This window comes from Osmerus mordax, chromosome 4, assembly GCF_038355195.1.
Source record: "Osmerus mordax isolate fOsmMor3 chromosome 4, fOsmMor3.pri, whole genome shotgun sequence".
NCBI classification, from domain to species: Eukaryota; Metazoa; Chordata; class Actinopteri; order Osmeriformes; family Osmeridae; genus Osmerus; species Osmerus mordax.
The window spans coordinates 22,044,171-22,065,594 of record NC_090053.1 but is presented as its reverse complement, the minus strand read 5'-3'; the positions used below and the strand labels follow the sequence as shown (position 1 = coordinate 22,065,594).

The 21,424-nt window shown below is 48.6% G+C and overlaps 1 protein-coding gene across 2 annotated transcripts in view; it reads right to left on the bottom strand.

Annotated features, from left to right (window-relative positions):
- znf609a (zinc finger protein 609a) overlaps positions 1-21,424 on the bottom strand; it is a 93,325-nt gene that overhangs the window by 51,374 nt on the left and 20,527 nt on the right. For both annotated transcript variants that reach the window (XM_067234581.1, XM_067234580.1), the window contains exon 2: positions 12,372-13,206. In XM_067234581.1, the coding sequence (XP_067090682.1) occupies positions 12,372-13,103 (732 nt within the window). In that variant the 5' untranslated portion in view covers positions 13,104-13,206. The remainder of the gene's footprint in view (positions 1-12,371; positions 13,207-21,424) is intronic.

Here is a 21,424-nt window from a genome sequence, read left to right as displayed (position 1 = left end):
GCAGGGAGCAGCAGGTCACTAACTCTCCCACCAGCCACTCCTACGTGTTAACAGAGAGCTGATCTCAGGTCAGATACCAGAGGAGGATAGCCTGTCTGACAACAAGCACCTGCATGAGGGAGTCTTCCCCTGATCCTCCCTAGCCTGTGGTGTGTGTGTGCGCTCTGGATAAGAGCGTCTGCTAAATTACTAAATGTGTGTGTGAGTGCAAACCTGCCTGACAGTAGTTTAGGCTTGTCCAAGATTACACTCAGGAACAGAGGGACACAAGAGCTACACAAATCATCTCCCTCAGCCTCCACGCACGCACGCACGCACGCACACACACACCTTCACATACACACACACCATGACACCTCTACAAACACACACACACACACACACACACACGCTATCTCTCTCACAAGCATGTTCAAACGTCTCAGACATGTATACCACCAAGCTAAAGCCTCTCTCCCCCCTCCACCACACACAGCAGATAAGAACAGAGCATATCTCTCTCTCAGTCAGTCAGCCAACCTGACTCCATTACAGCTTTCCTCTGCCGGCTTCAACTCTCTCCAGTCCTCCCCCCTCTCCTCCCCCGCTCCTCCCCTGTCTTGCTACTCACGCAGAGGAGAAATGAGGCGCGCTGGAAATCTGCTGGGCTGACAATGGAGGACAGCTGCTGTGACTGAACAAGGGCTTTCAGGGGCTGAATTAGCAGGGCGAGCGAGTCTCTAGCTCCTACCCTCTCTCTCTCTAGCTCCTACCCTCTCTCTCTCTAGCTCCTACCCTCTCTCTCTCTAGCTCCTACCCTCTCTCCCCCGTCTCTTTTCCCCTCTCCCCCTCGGCTGGCCCCCTCCCCCACGCCTCGCTGCACACAGTCATTCCAGACATGCTACTCACAGTGCTGGGAGACAGGGAGGAGGGAGACAGGGCGGCAGAGCGGAGGGGGGGCAGGCCCTGAAAGAGCTCTGTTTCATTCAGCTCTGAGATTGTTTCCCCAGGCCTGGCCGCCTGCCTCAGGATCCATCCAGCTCTCCGGCAACGACTCCACAGGCCTGAAACGCTTCCTGAACACTCGCTAACAACACACTTGTTCTATTACAGCGAGAGCTTACTTCTTAAGACTGTGAAATATGCATGATTAAAAATAGACTTCCTGATGAGGTTAGTGAAACATGAAGCTCCTCTGTATGATGAACCTGAAGCAGATTACCAGACAGATTACACTGGTAACACTCGGTTCATTTGGATAGCTAACAGTCCTGTACGCAGGAGAAGGACTGTGAGGTAACAGTCCTGTACGCAGGAGGAGGACTGTGAGGTAACAGTCCTGTACGCAGGAGGAGGACTGTGAGGTAACAGTCCTGTACGCAGGAGGAGGACTGTGAGGTAACAGTCCTGTATGCAGGAGGAGGGCTGTGAGGTAACAGTCCTGTATGCAGGAGGAGGGCTGTGAGGTAACAGTCCTGTATGCAGGAGGAGGGCTGTGAGGTAACAGTCCTGTACGCAGGAGGAGGGCTGTGAGGTAACAGTCCTGTACGCAGGAGGAGGACTGTGAGGTAACAGTCCTGTACGCAGGAGGAGGACTGTGAGGTAACAGTCCTGTATGCAGGAGGAGGACTGTGAGGTAACAGTCCTGTATGCAGGAGGAGGGCTGTGAGGTAACAGTCCTGTATGCAGGAGGAGGACTGTGAGGTAACAGTCCTGTACGCAGGAGGAGGACTGTGAGGTAACAGTCCTGTATGCAGGAGGAGGGCTGTGAGGTAACAGTCCTGTACGCAGGAGGAGGACTGTGAGGTAACAGTCCTGTACGCAGGAGGAGGGCTGTGAGGTAACAGTCCTGTACGCAGGAGGAGGGCTGTGAGGTAACAGTCCTGTACGCAGGAGGAGGACTGTGAGGTAACAGTCCTGTACGCAGGAGGAGGACTGTGAGGTAACAGTCCTGTACGCAGGAGGAGGACTGTGAGGTAACAGTCCTGTACGCAGGAGGAGGACTGTGAGGTAACAGTCCTGTACGCAGGAGGAGGGCTGTGAGGTAACAGTCCTGTACGCAGGAGGAGGGCTGTGAGGTAACAGTCCTGTACGCAGGAGGAGGGCTGTGAGGTAACAGTCCTGTACGCAGGAGGAGGGCTGTGAGGGAAGCGTGTGAAGTGTCCCCCCTCCCCCTACAGCCCTGACCAGGGAGCTGGCTCCAGATAATCCTGGTTCAACATGGCAGGCCAGGATTATGCCATGCTGGAGGGTTTACAGCCATGGCAACACTCAGACTGAGATGTGAGAGATTACCTCGGGGAGGAATGTGTTCAAATAATTAAGTGTTATGAGAGACATAACATGGCACTACAGCTTTTTACCAGAGAGGAGGGGGAAGGAGAAGGGAGTGTGTGTGTGTGCCAGGAGGGAGAGGTGTGTGTGTGCCAGAGGGAGAGGTGTCTCTGTGTGTGTGTGTAGGGAGGGGTAGGGTGGTAAAAACACTGTCCGTTCAGAAGGGATTCCTCACATCTCAACATAGCAGCTAACCTCTGGGGTCTGAGATCCTGGCTTCCACACTATAAAAGGCCTTTAGCACCTCCACAGGCCTGTTTCCAAGGTGGGGGCTGGGGGGCCAGGGGCTGGGGCGGGGGCTGGAGGACAACCTCTCCACCATTCCCAGGCCTCCTCCCAGAGCCAGCTCTCCCAGGCGCAGGACAGGAGACAGGCGTCCCTGAGGACCCAGTGTGACCTCCAGGAGGAACAGCAGAGTGCTAAGCAGCCAGCAGCACTGTAAAGCCTGCAGCTCCACACACTGAGACTACCAGCCTGCGAACCTCACTGCACTGTCCCACACAGCAGACCCCAGAGGTTCCACACCAAGACCAGGAGCCCTGACCCCACACAGCAGACCCCAGAGGTTCCACACCAAGACCAGGAGCCCTGACCCCACACAGCAGACCCCAGAGGTTCCACACCAAGACCAGGAGCCCTGACCCCACACAGCAGAGTCCAGAGGTTCCACACCAAGACCAGGAGCCCTGACCCCACACAGCAGACCCCAGAGGTTCCACACCAAGACCAGGAGCCCTGACCCCACACAGCAGACCCCAGAGGTTCCACACCAAGACCAGGAGCCCTGACCCCACACAGCAGACCCCAGAGGTTCCACACCAAGACCAGGAGCCCTGACCCCACACAGCAGACCCCAGAGGTTCCACACCAAGACCAGGAGCCCTGACCCCACACAGCAGAGTCCAGAGGTTCCACACCAAGACCAGGAGCCCTGACCCCACACAGCAGACCCCAGAGGTTCCACACCAAGACCAGGAGCCCTGACCCCACACAGCAGAGTCCAGAGGTTCCACACCAAGACAAGGAGCCCTGACCCCACACAGCAGAGTCCAGAGGTTCCACACCAAGACCAGGAGCCCTGACCCCACACAGCAGACCCCAGAGGTTCCACACCAAGACCAGGAGCCCTGACCCCACACAGCAGAGTCCAGAGGTTCCACACCAAGACCAGGAGGGAGGTGTAGAGACAGGGAGACCTCCTCATTAAAAAGGGCCTTGTCTCCTGGCATTGGGCCAACATAATCTTATACGCTGTGCAGAATTCAACCTTCACACCAACACCTAGGGGACGGCTGTCAGAAATGAAACCTTACTATTTTTTCCTGTTTTTGGAGCAGGCCATCTTGATTTATTGGACTCCAAAGGGCCATCAGTGAGGAGGCAGAAGGCATTGCAGGGCTCGCAATTAATTCTAGGGGACACACTGATCTGCATTAAAGTTGAGAATGTGGATGAAATGTAATTGGTTATGTAACGTTGGACCGGTTACTGTATACATATACTGTGTAGTAGGTTAATTAGTGAGCGTTTTGTAAAGACATCTGTTTTTTTTATCGCACCATAACAATTTTCACTTGTACAAATGCTACCAAATATATTTTGAGGTGGCACAGACACAATTTCGGGAGCATATGCAACCAACATGGTTGCCATTTTGTGGGGGATTGAGTACAGTCTTCCCAGCAGATGTCTGCAGGAGAGGCTCTACAGTGCCGCGATGTGGGGGCAACTGGTGCGCCCTGAGCTGCAGGATAGACAGCAGGCTAGGGCCAGAAACACCACAGCAGGCTAGGGCCAGAAACACCTGCTAGGGCCAGAAACACCTGCTAGGGCCAGAAACACCACAGCAGGCTAGGGCCAGAAACACCACAGCAGGATAGGGCAAGAAACACCTGCTAGGTCCAGAAACACCACAGCAGCCTAGGTCCAGAAACACCTGCTAGGTCCAGAAACACCACAGCAGAATAGGGCCAGAAACACCACAGCAGGCTACAGCCAGAAACACCACAGCAAGCTAGGGCAAGAAACACCTGATAGGTCCAGAAACATCACAGCAGGCTAGGGCCAGAAACGCCACAGCAGGATAGGGCAAAAAACACCACAGCAGGATAGGGCCAGAAACACTTGCTAAGGTCCAGTAACACCACATTGGGCTAGGGCAAGAAACACCTGCTAGGTCCAGAAACACCACAGCAGGCTAGGGCCAGAAACACCACAGCAGGATCGGGCCAGAAACACCACAGCAGCCTAGAGACAGAAACACCTGCTAGGTCCAGAAACACCACAGCAGGATAGGGCAAGAAACACCACAGCAGGATAGGGCAAGAAACACCATAGCAGGCTAGGGCCAGAAACACCTGCTAGGTCCAGAAACACCACATAAGGCTAGGGCCAGAAACACCACAGCAGGCTAGGGCAAGAAACACCTGCTAGGTCCAGAAACACCACAGAAGGCTAGGGCCAGAAACACCACAGCAGGCTAGGGCAAGAAACACCTGCTAGGTCCAGAAACACCACAGCACAATAGGGCAAGAAACACCTGCTATGGCAAGATACACCTGCTACATCCAGAAATACCACAACAGGATAGGGCAAGAAACACCTGCTAGGTCCAGACACACCTGCTAGATCCAGAAACACCTGCTAGGTCCAGAAACACCTGCTATGTACAGACACACCCGCTAGGTCCAAACACACCTGCTAGGTCCAGAAACACCTGCTAGGTCCAGGAACACCACAGCAGACTAGAGAGCATCTACCTAAACACACCTCTCTACCTTCACATTCTGGCTTAAGTCTTAGTAAAGCATAATGCAGAGATGCTGAGATAACAGCGTGAACTCACAGAGGCTTCCTGTACTCTTCCTGACAGGACGTCCTGTCTCAGAGACAGTCTGGGGAAACGGAGCTGGGCCGACCACGTCAACAGTTACTGTCTCACCGTCCCAAACTACCAACAATGAGCTACACATGGACGCCATTTTGACAGAATCTTGGGCAGCATGACTTAGCCTAATCGGACCGTTTAAAAAGTGTCATTATTTGTTCTGGGTACAAACTACTTCTGAGCAGTAATAATTTACTAACCAAATTAAGGGCGATTAGAGGTTTTACAAAACTGTATAAAGCTGAGAGATTAAGAGACCAGTTGAGGACCAGTTGAGTAAAGCTGGTTTAGACTGGCTGTCTGATACATGATTTGGACTGCAGGACTGACAACGTTCCAGGAGGGTTCTGGAGCCAGGCTAGTGGTGGAAGGCAAGTGGAGGCAGGCTAGTGGAGAAAGGCTAGTGGAGCCAGGCTAGTGGAGGCAGGCTAGTGGAGGAAGGCTAGTGGAGGCAGGCTAGTGGAGCCAGGCTAGTGGAGCCAGGCTAGTGGAGCCAGGCTAGTGGAGGAAGGCTAGTGGAGGCAGGCTAGTGGAGGCAGGGTTCTGGAGCGAGGCTAGTGGAGCCAGGCTAGTGGAGGCAGGCTAGTGGAGGCAGGCTAGTGGAGGCAGGCTAGTGGAGGCAGGCTAGTGGAGGAAGGCTAGTGGAGGCAGGCTAGTGGAGGCAGGCTAGTGGAGGCAGGGTTCTGGAGCGAGGCTAGTGGAGGCAGGGTTCTGCTGATCAGGATTTCCTGGTCCCCAGCAAGCGGTGGGGAGAGGGGGGAGGAGGAGGGGGGTCCCATTAGACACAGGTCTAATGGGACCCTAAACGAGATGTGAGCTAAACGAGATTGGAACTTAAGAGGCAAGCTTTGTCTGACCTTTCACTGGCCGCTTTGCTGCAGTAATCAGAATGTGTCAGGATGGAGCTGCTGACCTCTAAACACCCCCTTCTCTGTCTAAGAGAGAGAGGGGGAGAGAGAGAGAAAGAGGGGGCAGAGAGGGAGAGAGGAGGGAGGGGGAGAGGCAGTGCAAGGCTGAACTGAACTGGGGAAAACAGAAGTGGAGAGGTTGTTCTGATGTGAGAGCAGACAGCGGGCCGGACCAGATCACAGGGAAGATTACAGATCAAAAGGCTAATTTCTGAGGGTGTGTTGTGAGCTAGTGTGAATGTGTGTGTCCTCCTTATGTTCTGGCAGTGTGTTTGTGTCTGGTGTCTGAGGGCAGCAGAGTCAGGACACATCAAGATTACATTCCTCTGGGGGGGGGGGGGAGGGGGACTAGGTCTGCACTGCCCCACCTCTTCTGCAGTTTCCTTCTAAGATACACACACACCAAGAGTAGAGTGGGAAGAGTCTGTGTTTTGTCTGCCTCCCCCCCTGAGTCACTCCCTCCCTCCAGCAGGCCTGGATAACCCTGGGCCGCCTGGTTAAGGAATGTGCTGCAACAATAGCAGCAGTCACACTGGGCACACAGCAGGGGGAGGAGAGGAAGTGGAAGAAAGAGAGGAGAGAGCGAGGTCTGAGGAGAGAGCGAGGTATGAGGAGAGAGCGAGGTCTGAGGAGAGAGCGAGGTCTGAGGAGAGAGCGAGGTCTGAGGAGAGAGCGAGGTCTGAGGAGAGAGCGAGGTCTGAGGAGAGAGCGAGGTCTGAGGAGAGAGAGCGAGGTCTGAGAGGAGAGAGAGTGAGGTCTGAGAGGAGAGAGTGAGGTCTGAGAGGAGAGAGAGTGAGGTCTGAGAGGAGAGAGAGTGAGGTCTGAGAGGAGAGAGAGCGAGGTCTGAGAGGAGAGAGAGCGAGGTCTGAGGAGAGAGAGCGAGGTCTGAGGAGAGAGAGTGAGGTCTGAGAGGAGAGAGAGCGAGGTCTGAGGAGAGAGAGCGAGGTCTGAGAGGAGAGAGTGCTCCCAGGAGTGCTCCGTCAAGCTGTTAAGAGCAGGATTTGAGTGCTGTCGTCCCACCAGCTCCAGGACTGTGAGAGCGCTGCAGTCTGCTGTTTCACAGTCAGCACACTCACCCAGACACCCTCCCCCACAGCCCCTCTCCTCCTCCGCAGAGACAACAGATCCAAAAATACCTCCTCATTAAAGTCGCTGCAGGAGCAGGTTACAGGATATCTGGGTAATAAGGGCCAGGATGAGACTCACTATCACTCTGAGCCACATGAAAGAAAAGACTGTTTCAGTAAGAAAATAAATCTGATCTGAATCCACTGCAGAGGAATGATTGAGTGCTAAAGCAGAGTGGCCTGCTCATCTGCAATGAAGGGTCATGTTTAGAGAACATGACATTTACAGAGACAGGTGGGGAGAGAGACTTGCAGAAGCAGCTCCTCGCTGCAACATCTTTACACCTTCTGCTCAGCTAACCCAGAGTTCCTGACATTTAGAAACTAAATTAAACAAAAATGAATAATGCTAAACCTGCACATGTTAAAAGTACTGAGGCAGACAAACAGGCAAACAGTGCAAACAGGCGACCAGTGACACCTGTGCAAACAGGCGACCAGTGACACCTGTGCAAACAGGCGACCAGTGACACCTGTGCAAACAGGAGACCAGTGACACCTGTTCAAACAGGCAACCAGTGACACCTGTGCAAACATGCAACCAGTGCCACTTGTACAAACAGGAGACCAGTGACACCTGTGCAAACAGGCGACCAGTGACACCTGTTCAAACAGGCGACCAGTAACACCTGTGAAAACAGGCGACCAGTAACACCTGTGCAAACAGGCGACCAGTAACACCTGTTCTAGGAGCTGTCGAGAGGGAAAGAAGAAAACTGGTGTTTGTATAAAAAACTCATATTGTTCAAAAGATTACAGGCTGATGTAGAACAACATAGATACATTAAAATAATGACCAGAAGCGGATTTAAGGGGATTTATGACCGAGTCGCTCTCATCAACCCATGCAATCACCCGCTGACTGCTGGAGAGACAACCCCATCCCAGAGATGGATGCCTGTGTACAGCACCAAGACGTGTAAACAAGGCAGAGACATGCAAGGTTGTGACCAGCATGAGAGCTGTGAGGAGGGTTCAGGTGCTAGTGACGGTCCAGATACGGCCTCTAGCTGGGAACCCTCTCGCCCACACAGGAAGACAGCCAGGAAAGACAGAATAGAGGACAGGCTCCATTATTAAAGGGTTTTAGGTAGGGCCGAACGATTAATTGCATTTGCGATTATATCGCAATGTGACAAAACGAGATTTTGTAATCGCAAAGGCTGCGATTTTACTTTGGTGCACGTTACACTTTACCTTGACCTGTACGATGGCCTCAGGCTCGACAGAACCTGACACTACAGACACTTTGCCAATTTTGCCTTTTAAAAAAATGCTGCGCAGTGTCAAGTATGGTGCAAAACCTGCCTGGCTAACGTTGCTACCTCACGGGGCAACACCACCAACCTAATTCGGCCCTAAAAATACACCACAAAGCCATGTATGATGCATAGCTAAAATTCTGAACACCAGTGTGTCAAATAAGCCAAATAACACCCGACAGGATCACTGATCGAAATGTTTCAAAGCCTAACTCCATATTCATGTACGAAATTACTCAAGCAGTAACAGCGTTCATCACGAAAGATATGATGCCCCTCGGTGATACACATACAGTAGGATCACTATGGCTGTCAGTGCCATTGTTTCTGTTAGGCTACTGACTGGATAAAAAATGTTCAGACAATGTTTCTTATTCTTTTAAGATTTAACCTTTAGATGCGTGAGTTCTAAATATTTCCGACTGCCCCCACAGCGCAAGTTTTTTTTCTCCGAAACGGTAGCTAGCTTTAGTTAAGAAAGTGTAACGCACATTTTATTAGCCTACGTTTAGCTTTGATACACCAAATGTTTTCCTTAATTTTTCTGAACTTTGTGTGTTATGTTGGCAGGCGACCATGTAGAGACAGAAATGACACGCCATCCTGTAAATAAGATAAAACACATAAGGCCATTTAGTTTGTTTAATAAAAGAGCAAGCTATAGACCTGTTTTATAGGAAAGGTAACCTTAAATGACTTATTTTGTGATCGGGCGCTATAATATATATATATATATATATATATATATAAACATAAAAAAAAAAATCATTATTAATAATTTCATTATTAAATTGACCTTCCAGGGGGGGGGCGGGGGGTGTAGTTGGGGGGGCCGGGACGCCTCCCTAATATAATGGTAGGGGAAACACTGGTATCTATAACTGTATACGTCATACTATACAGTTAGTCGCCCGTCTCTGGTGAATATTACAGAACATAAAAATCAAAACTGGGCAAAGTCTGGCCCCCCAATGGTGGAATCAACTCCCCACTTCCATCAGAGACACTGACTGTCTCCCCACCTTCAAGAAAAGGCTCAAGACGCACTTGTTCCGGGAGTACAACGCCACTTAGGAATGCTTTGCTGGACCTGATGTTAGTTTCCTCCAGGATCACAATGACTCGTATTGAGAGACTTGTTGCTCTTGTTGGTTAGTTGTAACGGTTTCAAATTCTTGTACTCGCTGTGAAATATTTTAATGTTGATACTTTTTTTTTCTACAGGTACACTCATGCACTCTTGTGGGGAGCTTCATGTTGTTCAATTGTAACTTGTTTAACTGCATGCTCGTATGGTTCTTCCCTTTGGCACTTATTTGGTTTTCCACCATGTATGTTTCATGTTTTGGCTGCTCGCAATGTTTGGGGCTATCTCGTTGTTATGATCAGTGACCTATGCTCTTTTGTAAAGCTCTCTCTTGGAATTCGCTTTGGATAAAAATGTCTGCTAAATGCATAAATGTAAATGTAAAACAAAAAAACGCTTAAATAATCGCAATTATAATTCTTTCCAAAACCGTTCAGCCTTAGTTTGAGGTATCTGAAACATTAGCAATGTCAAGTGCTGATATCTTAATTCAGAAGAACTTCATTATCCTCTACTATGCTTCCAAAGATGAGTATATTCTGTGAAATTAAGAATCAGATTTGTTAATTTTTCTTTTACAGTGTCATTTGCATTTCCTGTGAGCGGTCCAGTATAACAGCCTAACCCTTCCAGAGGTCTGACATGATGGATTGTGTCTGGGTTGTTCTCAGTAGAATCTGGATATTTGAGCCTTTTGTCACAGGACTTCCTGGTCCCGGTCTGAAGGGCTTCCTGTCTTCCCTACTATTGGCTTCCCCCCACCCCTTCCCCCCACACCAGAATCTCCCACTAGAACTAACTAACCCTAAACCACTAGTAGGGCTGTCCCCGCTAAGATTTTCTTTTTGACGACTAAGACTCGACTAAACACTTCTGAAAATCGACTAATCTATTTTTTTTTTCTATAAATGTCACAATGTTTTTAATCAAACCATTTTGTGTGATGTTTTACCTCACTGTTTTAAGAGATAATCTGAAAGAAATACATACGGAAGAAGGAAGATACTAGACAAACATAAATGTACAAACATTTTGCCGATCTGACTCAATGTAGCTGCTGGACATTCCAGATTCAGCCGCTATCAAATTTGCTATTAGGCTACTAGTAATAAGCCTTGTGTCAGAAGTCCTGTTGTTACCGAATGCCGATATAATAAAAAATGCCTGATTGATTATTATTTATTATCTCTTACAATGTACTAGCCTACAAATTACAAATATTGTTTGTTTAACATGCAAATCATCAGAGCGCACTGATCACTGCCTGGAAGTGCAGCATGCGAACTTACTAGAAGCCGAGTGGGGAACGGTGCAACAGAGAAAGATTTTGTTTTTTGAGAAGATAATGTTATTCGATTTGATGTGATATCTTTAACCTAGATTATTTAAATTGTAAATTTAGGGAATAAACCTGCAATCTTGCTTTATGTCTTTGATTATACATACGTATATACAGAACCAGCTATTTGACTAGTAACAAGAGTCTAACAACTTAGCACATCCAAAGCCAACATAATTGTTGAAAGCGTGCGGTCTCTCAAATCGAAAACTAGGCTGTAGGCTTTCTGAAACATAGAAATCCTAGTCTATATTCTACACACTGTAAAATAATGATCCAGTGGCCAATTTACGGTTTTCAAGTGGTAGGCTACATCATAGTCGACGTTGAACTATGGAATATAAACCGTTGTTGGCAGAGTGTGCATTCAACATGTTTTGAGTCACCCGGTACTTTGATAAAATGCTTCCATACCACAGATTTCTTTGCCATTTTGCCTAAAGGATTAATAATACCAATTGTAGATACAGTATGGTAGAGTTTAGGCTAACAGCTACAATTGTGCTCATGTGCCGTGCGCAAAAAAAAAAATCAAAACACAGATTAACTAAAGGGAAAACGGTAACACCGGCAGCTCGACTTAAAAAAATCTTTGTCGACCAAGAGCATATCGACCAAACAAACGACTATTCGACTGAGTGGGGACAGCCCTACCCACTAGAACTAACCCTAACCCACTAGAACTAACCCTAACCCACTAGAACTAACCCTAACCCACTAGAACTAACCCTGACCCACTAGAACTGACCCTAACCCACTAGAACTAACCTTACCCCACTATATTTAACCCTAACCCACTGGAACTAACCCTGACCCACTAGAACTTTCTACAGAGTTACAGACAGTACTGGCAGTGACCCCATGCTCCAGACTAAACACACCCACAATGGAAGACCTTAGAAAAACACAACAGAGCTTATTTAGCCGTACAATAGATCTGCACTTTGATCAGTGGAGTAGAGCTAAGGAAGTCAGAGATCAGGGAGTCAGATGGCTGAGCGGTTAGGGAATCAGGCTATTAATCAGAATGTTGCCAGTTCGATTCCTGGCCGTGCAATGATGTTGTGTCCTTGGGCAAGGCACTTCACCCTACTTGCCTCGGGCGAATGTCCCTGTACTTACTGTAAGTCGCTCTGGATAAGAGCGTCTGCTTAATGACTAAATGTAAATTTTAATGTAGAGCTGTTCAGTATTGAAGTTGTTGCATGTATCAATACCGCCGTTACAGATTTATTCCAAGGAACAGGTCCTTGTTATGAGATAGACATGCACGTGTTATTTCCATCGCTGTGTAAACTAAAGACATCCTCCATTATCAAAACAAGCTCGTTCCAGCGGATCAACAAAGCACCTGAACAAGAACTCTTAGAGAGAGAGAGAGACAGAGAGAGACAGAGGGAGAGAGGGAGAGAGAGAGAGAGAGACAGAGGGAGAGAGAGAGAGATTACCTTTTCACTCTTCACTTTTTTCACGTCCCTGCACTCCGAGCTGTCCATGTCTTCAGGCTCACTCTTAATGGCCACCAGCGCCACAACCCCTGTGGCATCTACGGTCATATTCCCAACCTGCTCGGCCGCAACCAAGTCTGTGTTCAGCGAGCCCTCGAAGGGGAGGACGGGGGCCCCAGACTCCTTCTCAGCGTTAGCCACCCCAGCGGCAACTACCTCCCCTTTCTCCTTCTTAGTTTTCCCAGCAGCCCCGTCCCTCTCCTTCCTCCCGCAGGGCTGCGTGCGCGAGGCCTTGCTGCTCTTCTCGGGTCCCTTTCCGGTGCTGGCGGCTGCTGGCGGCCCCAGGGCCGCGGGGGGGGCAGTGGGGGCGGGGGGGTCGGCGTTGGGGCGCACCTGGGGGTCCTTCTTGGCCCCGTCTGAGGCCGAGGCCTTGCCACTGTCCTTACAGTTCTTACTGCGCTTAGATCTGGGTTTGACATCCTTCCCCTGGCCAGAGGGTACGGGGGTAACAAAGGTAATGTTCTCGGGGAGCGCGGCCCCCGCAGCAGCAGGGCCCGCCAGCCCCCCGCCATCCTTACTGACCGACATCTCTAGTTTGTCTTTCTCCAAGTCGGCGTCAAGGTCAATGATCAGATTTCCAACACCGATGTCCCACTCATCACCGCTGTCGTAAGTGTCCACTGCGTTTGAGTCCACACCTTTCCCTCCTGCAGTGACACTGCTTAGGGACATCTTAGTGCCAGCGGCCCAGCTGTGCCCCGGGGGTCGGCCTCCTCAGAGGACACGCTCGCACTCAGGGCTGTCTCTCCACCTGCCCGCTCACCCACATCTTGGCCTGCAAACCAGACAACACATGGTTAGAGAATGCTGCCACGGTCACACTGATGATGCGTTTAGCGTAGCAACATAGTATGTGAGCTAAACATGAGAGAATTGGGTTATCGTTAGCTTGAAACATATTTTCCTTGGGCCTTGTATGTAGTGTGATGGTAGCTAATGGTAACTTAACGGAACACATTCTTTTATGTCTGATATGGTGGTGATGACTAGGGTCCCAGGTTGGAGAACACACCAGCCACATGACTTGTGCCACACCTGCTCTCCTTCAACCCCAGTGTTTCCCCTACCATTATATTAGGGGGGCGCCCGTGATGAACACTGACTAGTCTAGAAACCAGGGTCAGAGAGAGCAGAGAGGCACCATGTGCCACAAAACTAATCACTGCCCATGATGCACTTTTGACAATACTGACACTTAAAATATGTAGGTGGAATAAACATACTACTGATTTCGTTTTTTAGGAGCTGCAAAAAAGATCTGTTCTCGTGTGATTTTCTGGGAATTTTTGTAAACTTTCCAAATTATAATATCAAAGCATGTTTTAACCAGGCATCAAGTCAGCGGCACAAGGACACCTTTGAGACGATCTCAAGCCTTTTCCCAACACTGGGTCGAAAACTACTTGTGTGTCGGAAAAGCAGCATCTCTTTCACACCTCTCTTCAGCCTCCCTGAACCTCCACACAATGCCTTTCAGACAGTAGACAGAGAGAGAGAGGTGGAAAAGGAGGGGTGAGTTTCCCCTCCCTGACACAGTTTCGTGTGTAAGCTGTAAAACAGGCTGTCATGTCATTATTGACTTATCACACATGCTAATTAAACCCTTGGCAATGTGTGAGAAGCTAAACTACAATTCAATGATCCCATTCATTTCTAACAATGAGGAGGGTAAGGCTGTTTGAGACATGAACACATCTGATTCACATATGAGCTTAAACAAAGCAAGGACATGGCCTCCTGGTCCATCAACTAGGCAGACGAAAATATAAATACTTTGGTGCCAAAATATTTTTTGATTCTGGTGTACATGTCATGACACAAATAACAAGATGAAGATAGGATGTGTTTAAAGACTGGATCAGCCTGAGGTGTGTGTGTGTGTGTGTGTGTGTGTGCTTCTGAGTGTCGCCGCTCAGCCCTGTTGTGGGCGCTCACTGGACAGTGACATGCCCTGGCGAAGCTTGATTGGCTGAGGCTCGCTGGACAGTGACATGCCCTGGCGAAGTTTGATTGGCTGAGAAACCAGATGGTCAGACAGGGGAGAATAACTCCAGTAGTCTGGTCTAAGCCTTCAGTTAGTCACACAGCCCGGGCCAACAGATCTGCTTCAGTTCCCGCCAAACACAACCCCCAGCACAAAGATTTACGCTGACACAAAGCCACCAGGAATCCTGCCAGAGCTGGGACACAGGCATGAGCTGCCAGACACCTTAACATTAAGAACTTACCCGCTAAAGTTCTGACTCTAAATGACCCTGTAGGTTTATTCTGAAGCCTTAAAACAGAACGCTAGAGCTAATCTGAGAACTGCCTTTCTGGTGAACAGCCACTAATTCCAGACTTGATTAAACGAACCGTAGTCTGAGGATTTCAGCGGGATCGCACATGATTAGTGGAGTCAGATGGCTGAGCGGTGAGGGAGTCGGGCTAGTAATCTGAAGGTTGCCAGTTCGATTCCCAGCCATGCCAAATGATGTTATGTCCTTGGGCAAGGCACTTCACCCTACTTGCTTCGGGGGGAAGGTCCCTGTACTTACTGTAAGTCGCTCTGGATAAGAGCGTCTGCTAAATGACTAAATGTAAATGAAATGATTACGACATGATTACAAAATGTCAGTTTGTTTCATCATTCCTTCCAGAAACAGCCTCCTGACCGAACTCTCAAGCAGTGTTTCCCACACAGACTAATTTGTGTCAACACCGGCCACCACATAGTGCGTTTATTTTTTCCGCTATTTAAAACATGCAGCGTATTCGATCAGCTGCTCTTCTTCTGTCTCTCTGTCACTCAGGCATCTTTCTCACATACACACACAGTCACAACCATATGGTCACAACGTCAGCACACGTAAGCAACGACGCATAGAAACCAGGGATTTTCCTGCATAGAGAAAATTTTGGTGCGCGCCAAAGCCGTTTTCCCGAGCGCCAATGATAAATCCCGAGCGCCAAAGGCAAAAAAAAGTGTGCAAAAAAAAAAAAAACTGTGTTCATCACGGGTGCAATGCATGTCAGCGAATGTTCTCAATAGTATGTTTCAAGTAGGCTACAGCCGAACCCTCGTTCTGTTTTGATCAATAGTAATCGAGTTGATAAGCGTGTCTTCTTGTCTAATCAATACGCAACTGTGAGGTGCGTGAATGGACAGAGTGGCCACTAAACTGTCGTTCCGCTGCGAGGGCCAGTCCGACATGCACGAATCCACCTGTACAAATGCAAATGAAATTTCCACTCAAAATGCTGAGAAAAGTTTGATTTACGATTTCCAATGCAGCCTCCATTGGTATTCTTAACCTGGAATGATAATAAATAGTGCAGTGTTTCCTCTATGGCTACATTTCTGCCGCCACGGTATCAGAAATCAGGCTGTACAAAATTTTTGACGGTCTATCAGCAGTGATTGTTTGAGTGCATGTCGGAGAATTGCACGGACACGCGCTTCACACCGCAGTTGAGATTGCGTGTGTGCGTCCTTGAGAACTGTAAGTCGTATAACTTATGTTGTCAGTTCATTTAAGCCTGTTATTGTGTAAGTCTATAGTTATTGCAAATTTAAATCAAGTTAACTGGTGATTTTCGTTGTTTGTATTCTTCCCCTGCTAGCTACAAAGCAAAAAATTGTGAAAAAAAAAATATATATACATTATTTATTTTTTTGGAGCACCGAAGACCCATTTTGACCCAAGAAACACCTTGGATATGCCGTTCTAGTAAGACAGACAGTGATATCAGCGAGCCCTCAGCATTAGTACCGTAGCTAAAAGTCTAGGAAAGTTGAGGCTACTTTTCGCTAGGTACCTACAAACTTAATGTGTATTAATGTGCCAGACAAGTGGGTTCCCCTTCGTTCTTTTGGTGAGCAGTCTCACGAGCCCTACTTACCCGGCGTCATGGAGCCGACCACCTAAATAGTTATTTAGCACTAGCGTTGCTACCTGCATATACCCTGGCAGCTGTGCTCCGTTTTGCTCCTAGATTCAGACCAAGCCCCAGTAAATTGCATAGCTAGCTAACTACTAGACTTCTGCTGTGTGGGAATCGCAGGAGCTAACCAGTCAAAGGGCATACAAAAATACAGGAGCACATAGGGCTGAACGATTCGGAAAATAAGCTAATTGCGATTAATTTGACTAATATTTCAATTGCGATTTAATATGCGATTATTATATTATTTATTATTAATAAATATAGATATATACTACAGATCACCAGTCAGCAAAATAACACACAAAGTTCAGAAAAATTAAGGAAAACCTTAATACCGCCTGTACCTCTTTGAAAATATTTTGGTAAATCAAAGCTAAACGTAGGCTAATAACATGTGCGTTGCACTTTCTGAACTAAAGCTAGCTAGCTACCGTTTCGGAAAAAACTGTAGGGACCATCGGAAATATTTAGAACTCACGCATCTAAAGGTTAAATTTTAAAAGAAAAAGAGACACTGGCTGAACATTTCTGATCCAGTCAGTAGCCTTACAGAAACATAATGGCTCTGACAGCCATAGTGACCCTACTGTATGTGTATCACCGAGGGGCATCATATCTTTCGTGATGAAAGCTGTTACTGCTTGAGTAATTTCGTACATGAATATGGAGTTAGGCTTTGAAACATTTCGATCAGTGATCCTGTCTGGTGTTATTTGGCTTATTTGACACATTGGTGTTCAGCATTTTAGCTATGCATCATACATGGCTTTGTGGTGTATTTTTAGGGCCGAATTAGGTTGGTGGTGTTGCCCTGTGAGGTAGCAACGTTAGCCAGGCAGGTTTTGCCCAATACTTGACACTGCGCAGCATCTTTTTCAATAGCAAAATTGGCAAAGTGTCTGTAGTGTCAGGTTCTGTCGAGCCTGAGGCCATCGTACAGGTCAAGGTAAAGTGTAACATGCACCAAAGTAAAATCGCAGCCTTTACGATTACTAAATCTCGTTTTCTCACATTGCGATATTATCGCAAATTCAATTAATCGTTCAGCCCTAGGAGCACACCCTTCGGGCGTCTTGCACAGAGCGATGGATCGTGTGAACACGTCGAGCAGCACCAGGCAATGGAGACAATGATCTCATGAGAAATACATATACACAGGCACGGCTTTAGTTTTAAGAGCTGACATGAAGCCCTGCATGACTACAGGAGGAGAAGAAGTCTAAAGAGCTGACATGAAGCCCTGCATGACTACAGGAGGAGAAGAAGTCTAAAGAGCTGACATGAAGCCCTTCATGACTACAGGAGGAGAAGAAGAGTGACTGACAATTTCTTTACCCATTATTATATCTGCAGGGTTCCCCTCAACTCTCCCTGGAACGATCAGCAACACAAATCATTCTTCACTTTGTTACTGAGGCAACACAAATCCTGATTGACAGGCAGCAACGACCTAAGCACTTCTCCTCTTCCCACCAGGGAATGTTCATGACAGAGGTGTGTCGTCTCAAAATCACAACATCGCTTGACTGCATAAACCTGTTCAAAGACAAGGTATTTTGCTTCAATAACTTAGGCTAGTACTTCTACTCATCTGACATAGGATTTCCACAACTAGAAAAGAGCTTTGGATGGAGACGAGTATTGAAAATAACAGCAGTGTAGAGTTGCCTTAGCAACTAGACTCTGCTGAACCCCCCCCCCCCCCCCCCCCCCCCAAAAAAAAGGTAGGATATGAAAGATCTTACAGACAGATGTTGTCCTTGGCACAAAAGTAAGATGCCTCACTCAACTGTCATTGATGTGGAGGCCGCTTGGAGATAGTTTTGACAACAGCCGTGGTGAGAAGGTTGCCTGTTTTTGCTCTCTGAGCATGCCACCTCCACTTTACAACAAAGTCTGTGTTCGTGTGTGCTTGTATGTACAGTAATTGGGCTACGCTCCAGAGCTTTCACAAGCATATGGCACACGTTTCGTTCCACTGATCTCTCCACATCAAACATTTTCCTTTTAATACATCCCATTCTGGCAGATCATTCCTTTTTATCCACCGTACCTCTATGGAAAAAGATTCCCGCTAGAATACCATGATGTAGCAAAAGCCTGGCATTTATTTAATCTATTCTGAGCAGGGCTCAGCAGCGAGCAGGGCTCAGCAGCGAGCAGGGCTCAGCAGCGAGCAGGGCTCAGCAGCGAGCAGGGCTCAGCAGCGAGCAGGGCTCAGCAGCGAGCAGGGCTAAGAAGCGAGCAGGGCTAAGAAGCGAGCAGGGCTCAGCAGAGAGCAGGGCTCAGCAGAGAGCAGGGCTCAGCAGAGAGCAGGGCTCTGCAGCGAGCAGGGCTCTGCAGCGAGCAGGGCTCTGCAGCGAGCAGGGCTCAGCAGCGAGCAGGGCTCTGCAGCGAGCAGGGCTCTGCAGCGAGCAGGGCTCTGCAGAGAGCAGGGCTCTGCAGCGAGCAGGGCTCTGCAGCGAGCAGGGCTCTGCAGCGAGCTGCGCTGAAGCATGGCCTCGCCACTCCAGTCAGTCACAGAAACCCTGGCGGCAGGCTGGGCTGCTTCTGCTCTGTAAATAACGTCTCTAAACTCATTTAGCTTTCCCTGCCACATGCCAGTGAGCCGTAGGAGTGAACAGGGAGGGGAGGCAGCAGTGAGCCTGGGCAGGCAGGCAGGCCCCCAGCCCCTCCCTCCACACGAAGGGCCTAATTAACACAGGCATTCACAGCGGTTGCCTCCATCTGATGAGAAACGTGGAGGGAAAATGAAGCAGCGAAGGAGGGAGATGACAGACGGGGGGTCAGATCGATTCCTACTGCAGTTCTTACAGCCTCTCTTCGGTGCTTTAAGAAACCAGCGAGAAAACAGGCACCATGACGAGCAGCAGGAGAAAACAAGAGATTACACAGAGAACTCTGACCCCATTGAGGAGTCTCTCTGCTTGTCTGCAGCGCTGTCTTTTAGTTTTAATTCCCCCTTCACTGCAAAGTAATTGAGGATCTCAAATAAAGAATGGGTTTCAAAGCCTGCTGGCTGAGAGAAAGTGACAGGCTGTGTGTGAATCAGAGAGAGCTCTGAAGAGGCCGGGGGGGGGGGGGGGGGGGCAGCACTTCCTCTCGGTTAGATTAAGTGTTACATTAGATGAAAGCACTGCAGCTGTTTTTATCTTCCCTTCTGGGTCTTTTCCCCCTCCTCCTGAGAGAGCGTTTGGAGACCTAAGAGGGCAGACTCAGCCCTGTGGCACTGACTCCAGGCTCTGACTCCCGGCTCTGACTCCCCTGCTATGGACTGCTCTGCTATGGACTGCTCTGCTATTGACTGAGGCTGCCAGCAAGCCTGCTAGCCAACACTCACTAAGCCCAAACAGGTAGCTTCGCCCGCCGGCATTCTTCAGCTCTCATTAGGGGAGACAGGCAGCTCCCATGCAGCCCCTAGGACACCTGCCAGGCTAGTAAGTCACCAGGTTTTACCATCAGCCCATTGCGGCTGCCACCTCCAGCCGCCAACCTAGCAGCTGCAGGTGAACCTCTGTGTGGCCTGGCCAGGGCTGGGGAGGCAGCTGTACTGTCTGGGGAGGCCATGTTGCCCTGGTAGTCACTTCAGAAGAATCAGACAACACAGTAACACTATCTGTACTTAACAGAAAGAGCACAGTAAGAGGGTTCACAGCCCATGCCAGGGTAAAAGCTTCGATGCCCTTGTGTGTCTGTTTGGATCAGCATCATTTATCAAATCCTGTCCTGGGGTTGGCTCACAATAGCCCAGTTAACCTGCCAAGGGGAACTGGCATTTTGCCTACGCTACAATTAGTTCATGGATATTGTTTTAAATATTTTAATGAAGGATTAGCCTTCTCTGGTCTGGAGTGTGGTGTTCGCTTCGCCGAATGCCCAAGTGGGCTGCTGACGGACTGTAGGGAAATTTGAAAAGGTGATGTTCTAGTAAATGATTTCCCAATTCATCCACAGCGCTCTATTCTTCAGCATTCACACCTCTCTCTCACTGAATCAATATTTCATGTACAAGAGAGCAGCAAAGCTTTTCCCTCTGGAAGGGGAGTGAATTCCAACAGTAATTTGTCATTTCAATAACGCCGGGCCAAAAAAGAACTGTTTCCACAAGAGTATCCATGGCAACAGACCCCAATTTTGCATCATGCCAGTCGTGATGAAAGCCTGTACGATAGAAGATGGAAAAAATGTCCCTAGTCTTGATAACGTACTTTCAACAGTACGTTTATGGGATAACAAGAACAGTTGGTTCAATATTTGTATTGAGCTAGATAAAGTATTACATGGCTTAATACTCGACTCTGTTTGCCTACAACATTTTTTTCGCAATTCTAACTAAAAAACGCATTCTGGTAGATTGTTCATATTCGCGCACATGCATGGCTTTCAGGTGGTGAAAAAGATTGCTGGTGTTTCCATCTTTGGCTAGCACAATTTGACGACACAACTTACAGAGTACACAGTGTTTGTTGACTTTCATTGGCTGGCACAATGCGTGCAGCATCCATGCTTGAATGTTTCTTTTGTTAAATATACAAATTTGAACTATCCCACTAGGCTGTATCACTTGACTTATATTTTATACCAAACAGAAACACTTTACTTAATACATTTAATAATATATTGTGATACCATGATATGGCTAAATCCATATCATGGCTAAATATTTATATGGCTAAATCCATATCATGGCACAACGCCATACCGGTATTTGCGTTCATACCGGTATACCGCCCACACCCAGCCTCGCACCCAGCCTCGCACCCAGCCTCGCACCCAGACAGTCCCTACTCTATCTGGTCGCAGCAGACCGGTGCTGTTTGGGTCAGCAGGGACTCAGGTCCAAGCCACACACTGTGCAGACCTCTACAGAGAAACACTTTCATATCACCCCTTGTGCTGCCAGATAAGCAGCAGAGGAAAGAAATGAAACATTTCCTACTGCTTTCATCTCGATTCCCGTGGCGCATATACATATGAATAAAGCAGGGCAGTCTGAACACATCACAGTTCACTCCATCATGATCAGTGGATGAGTCTGGGAGAGAAAAAGGGGGAAAAAGCGACTT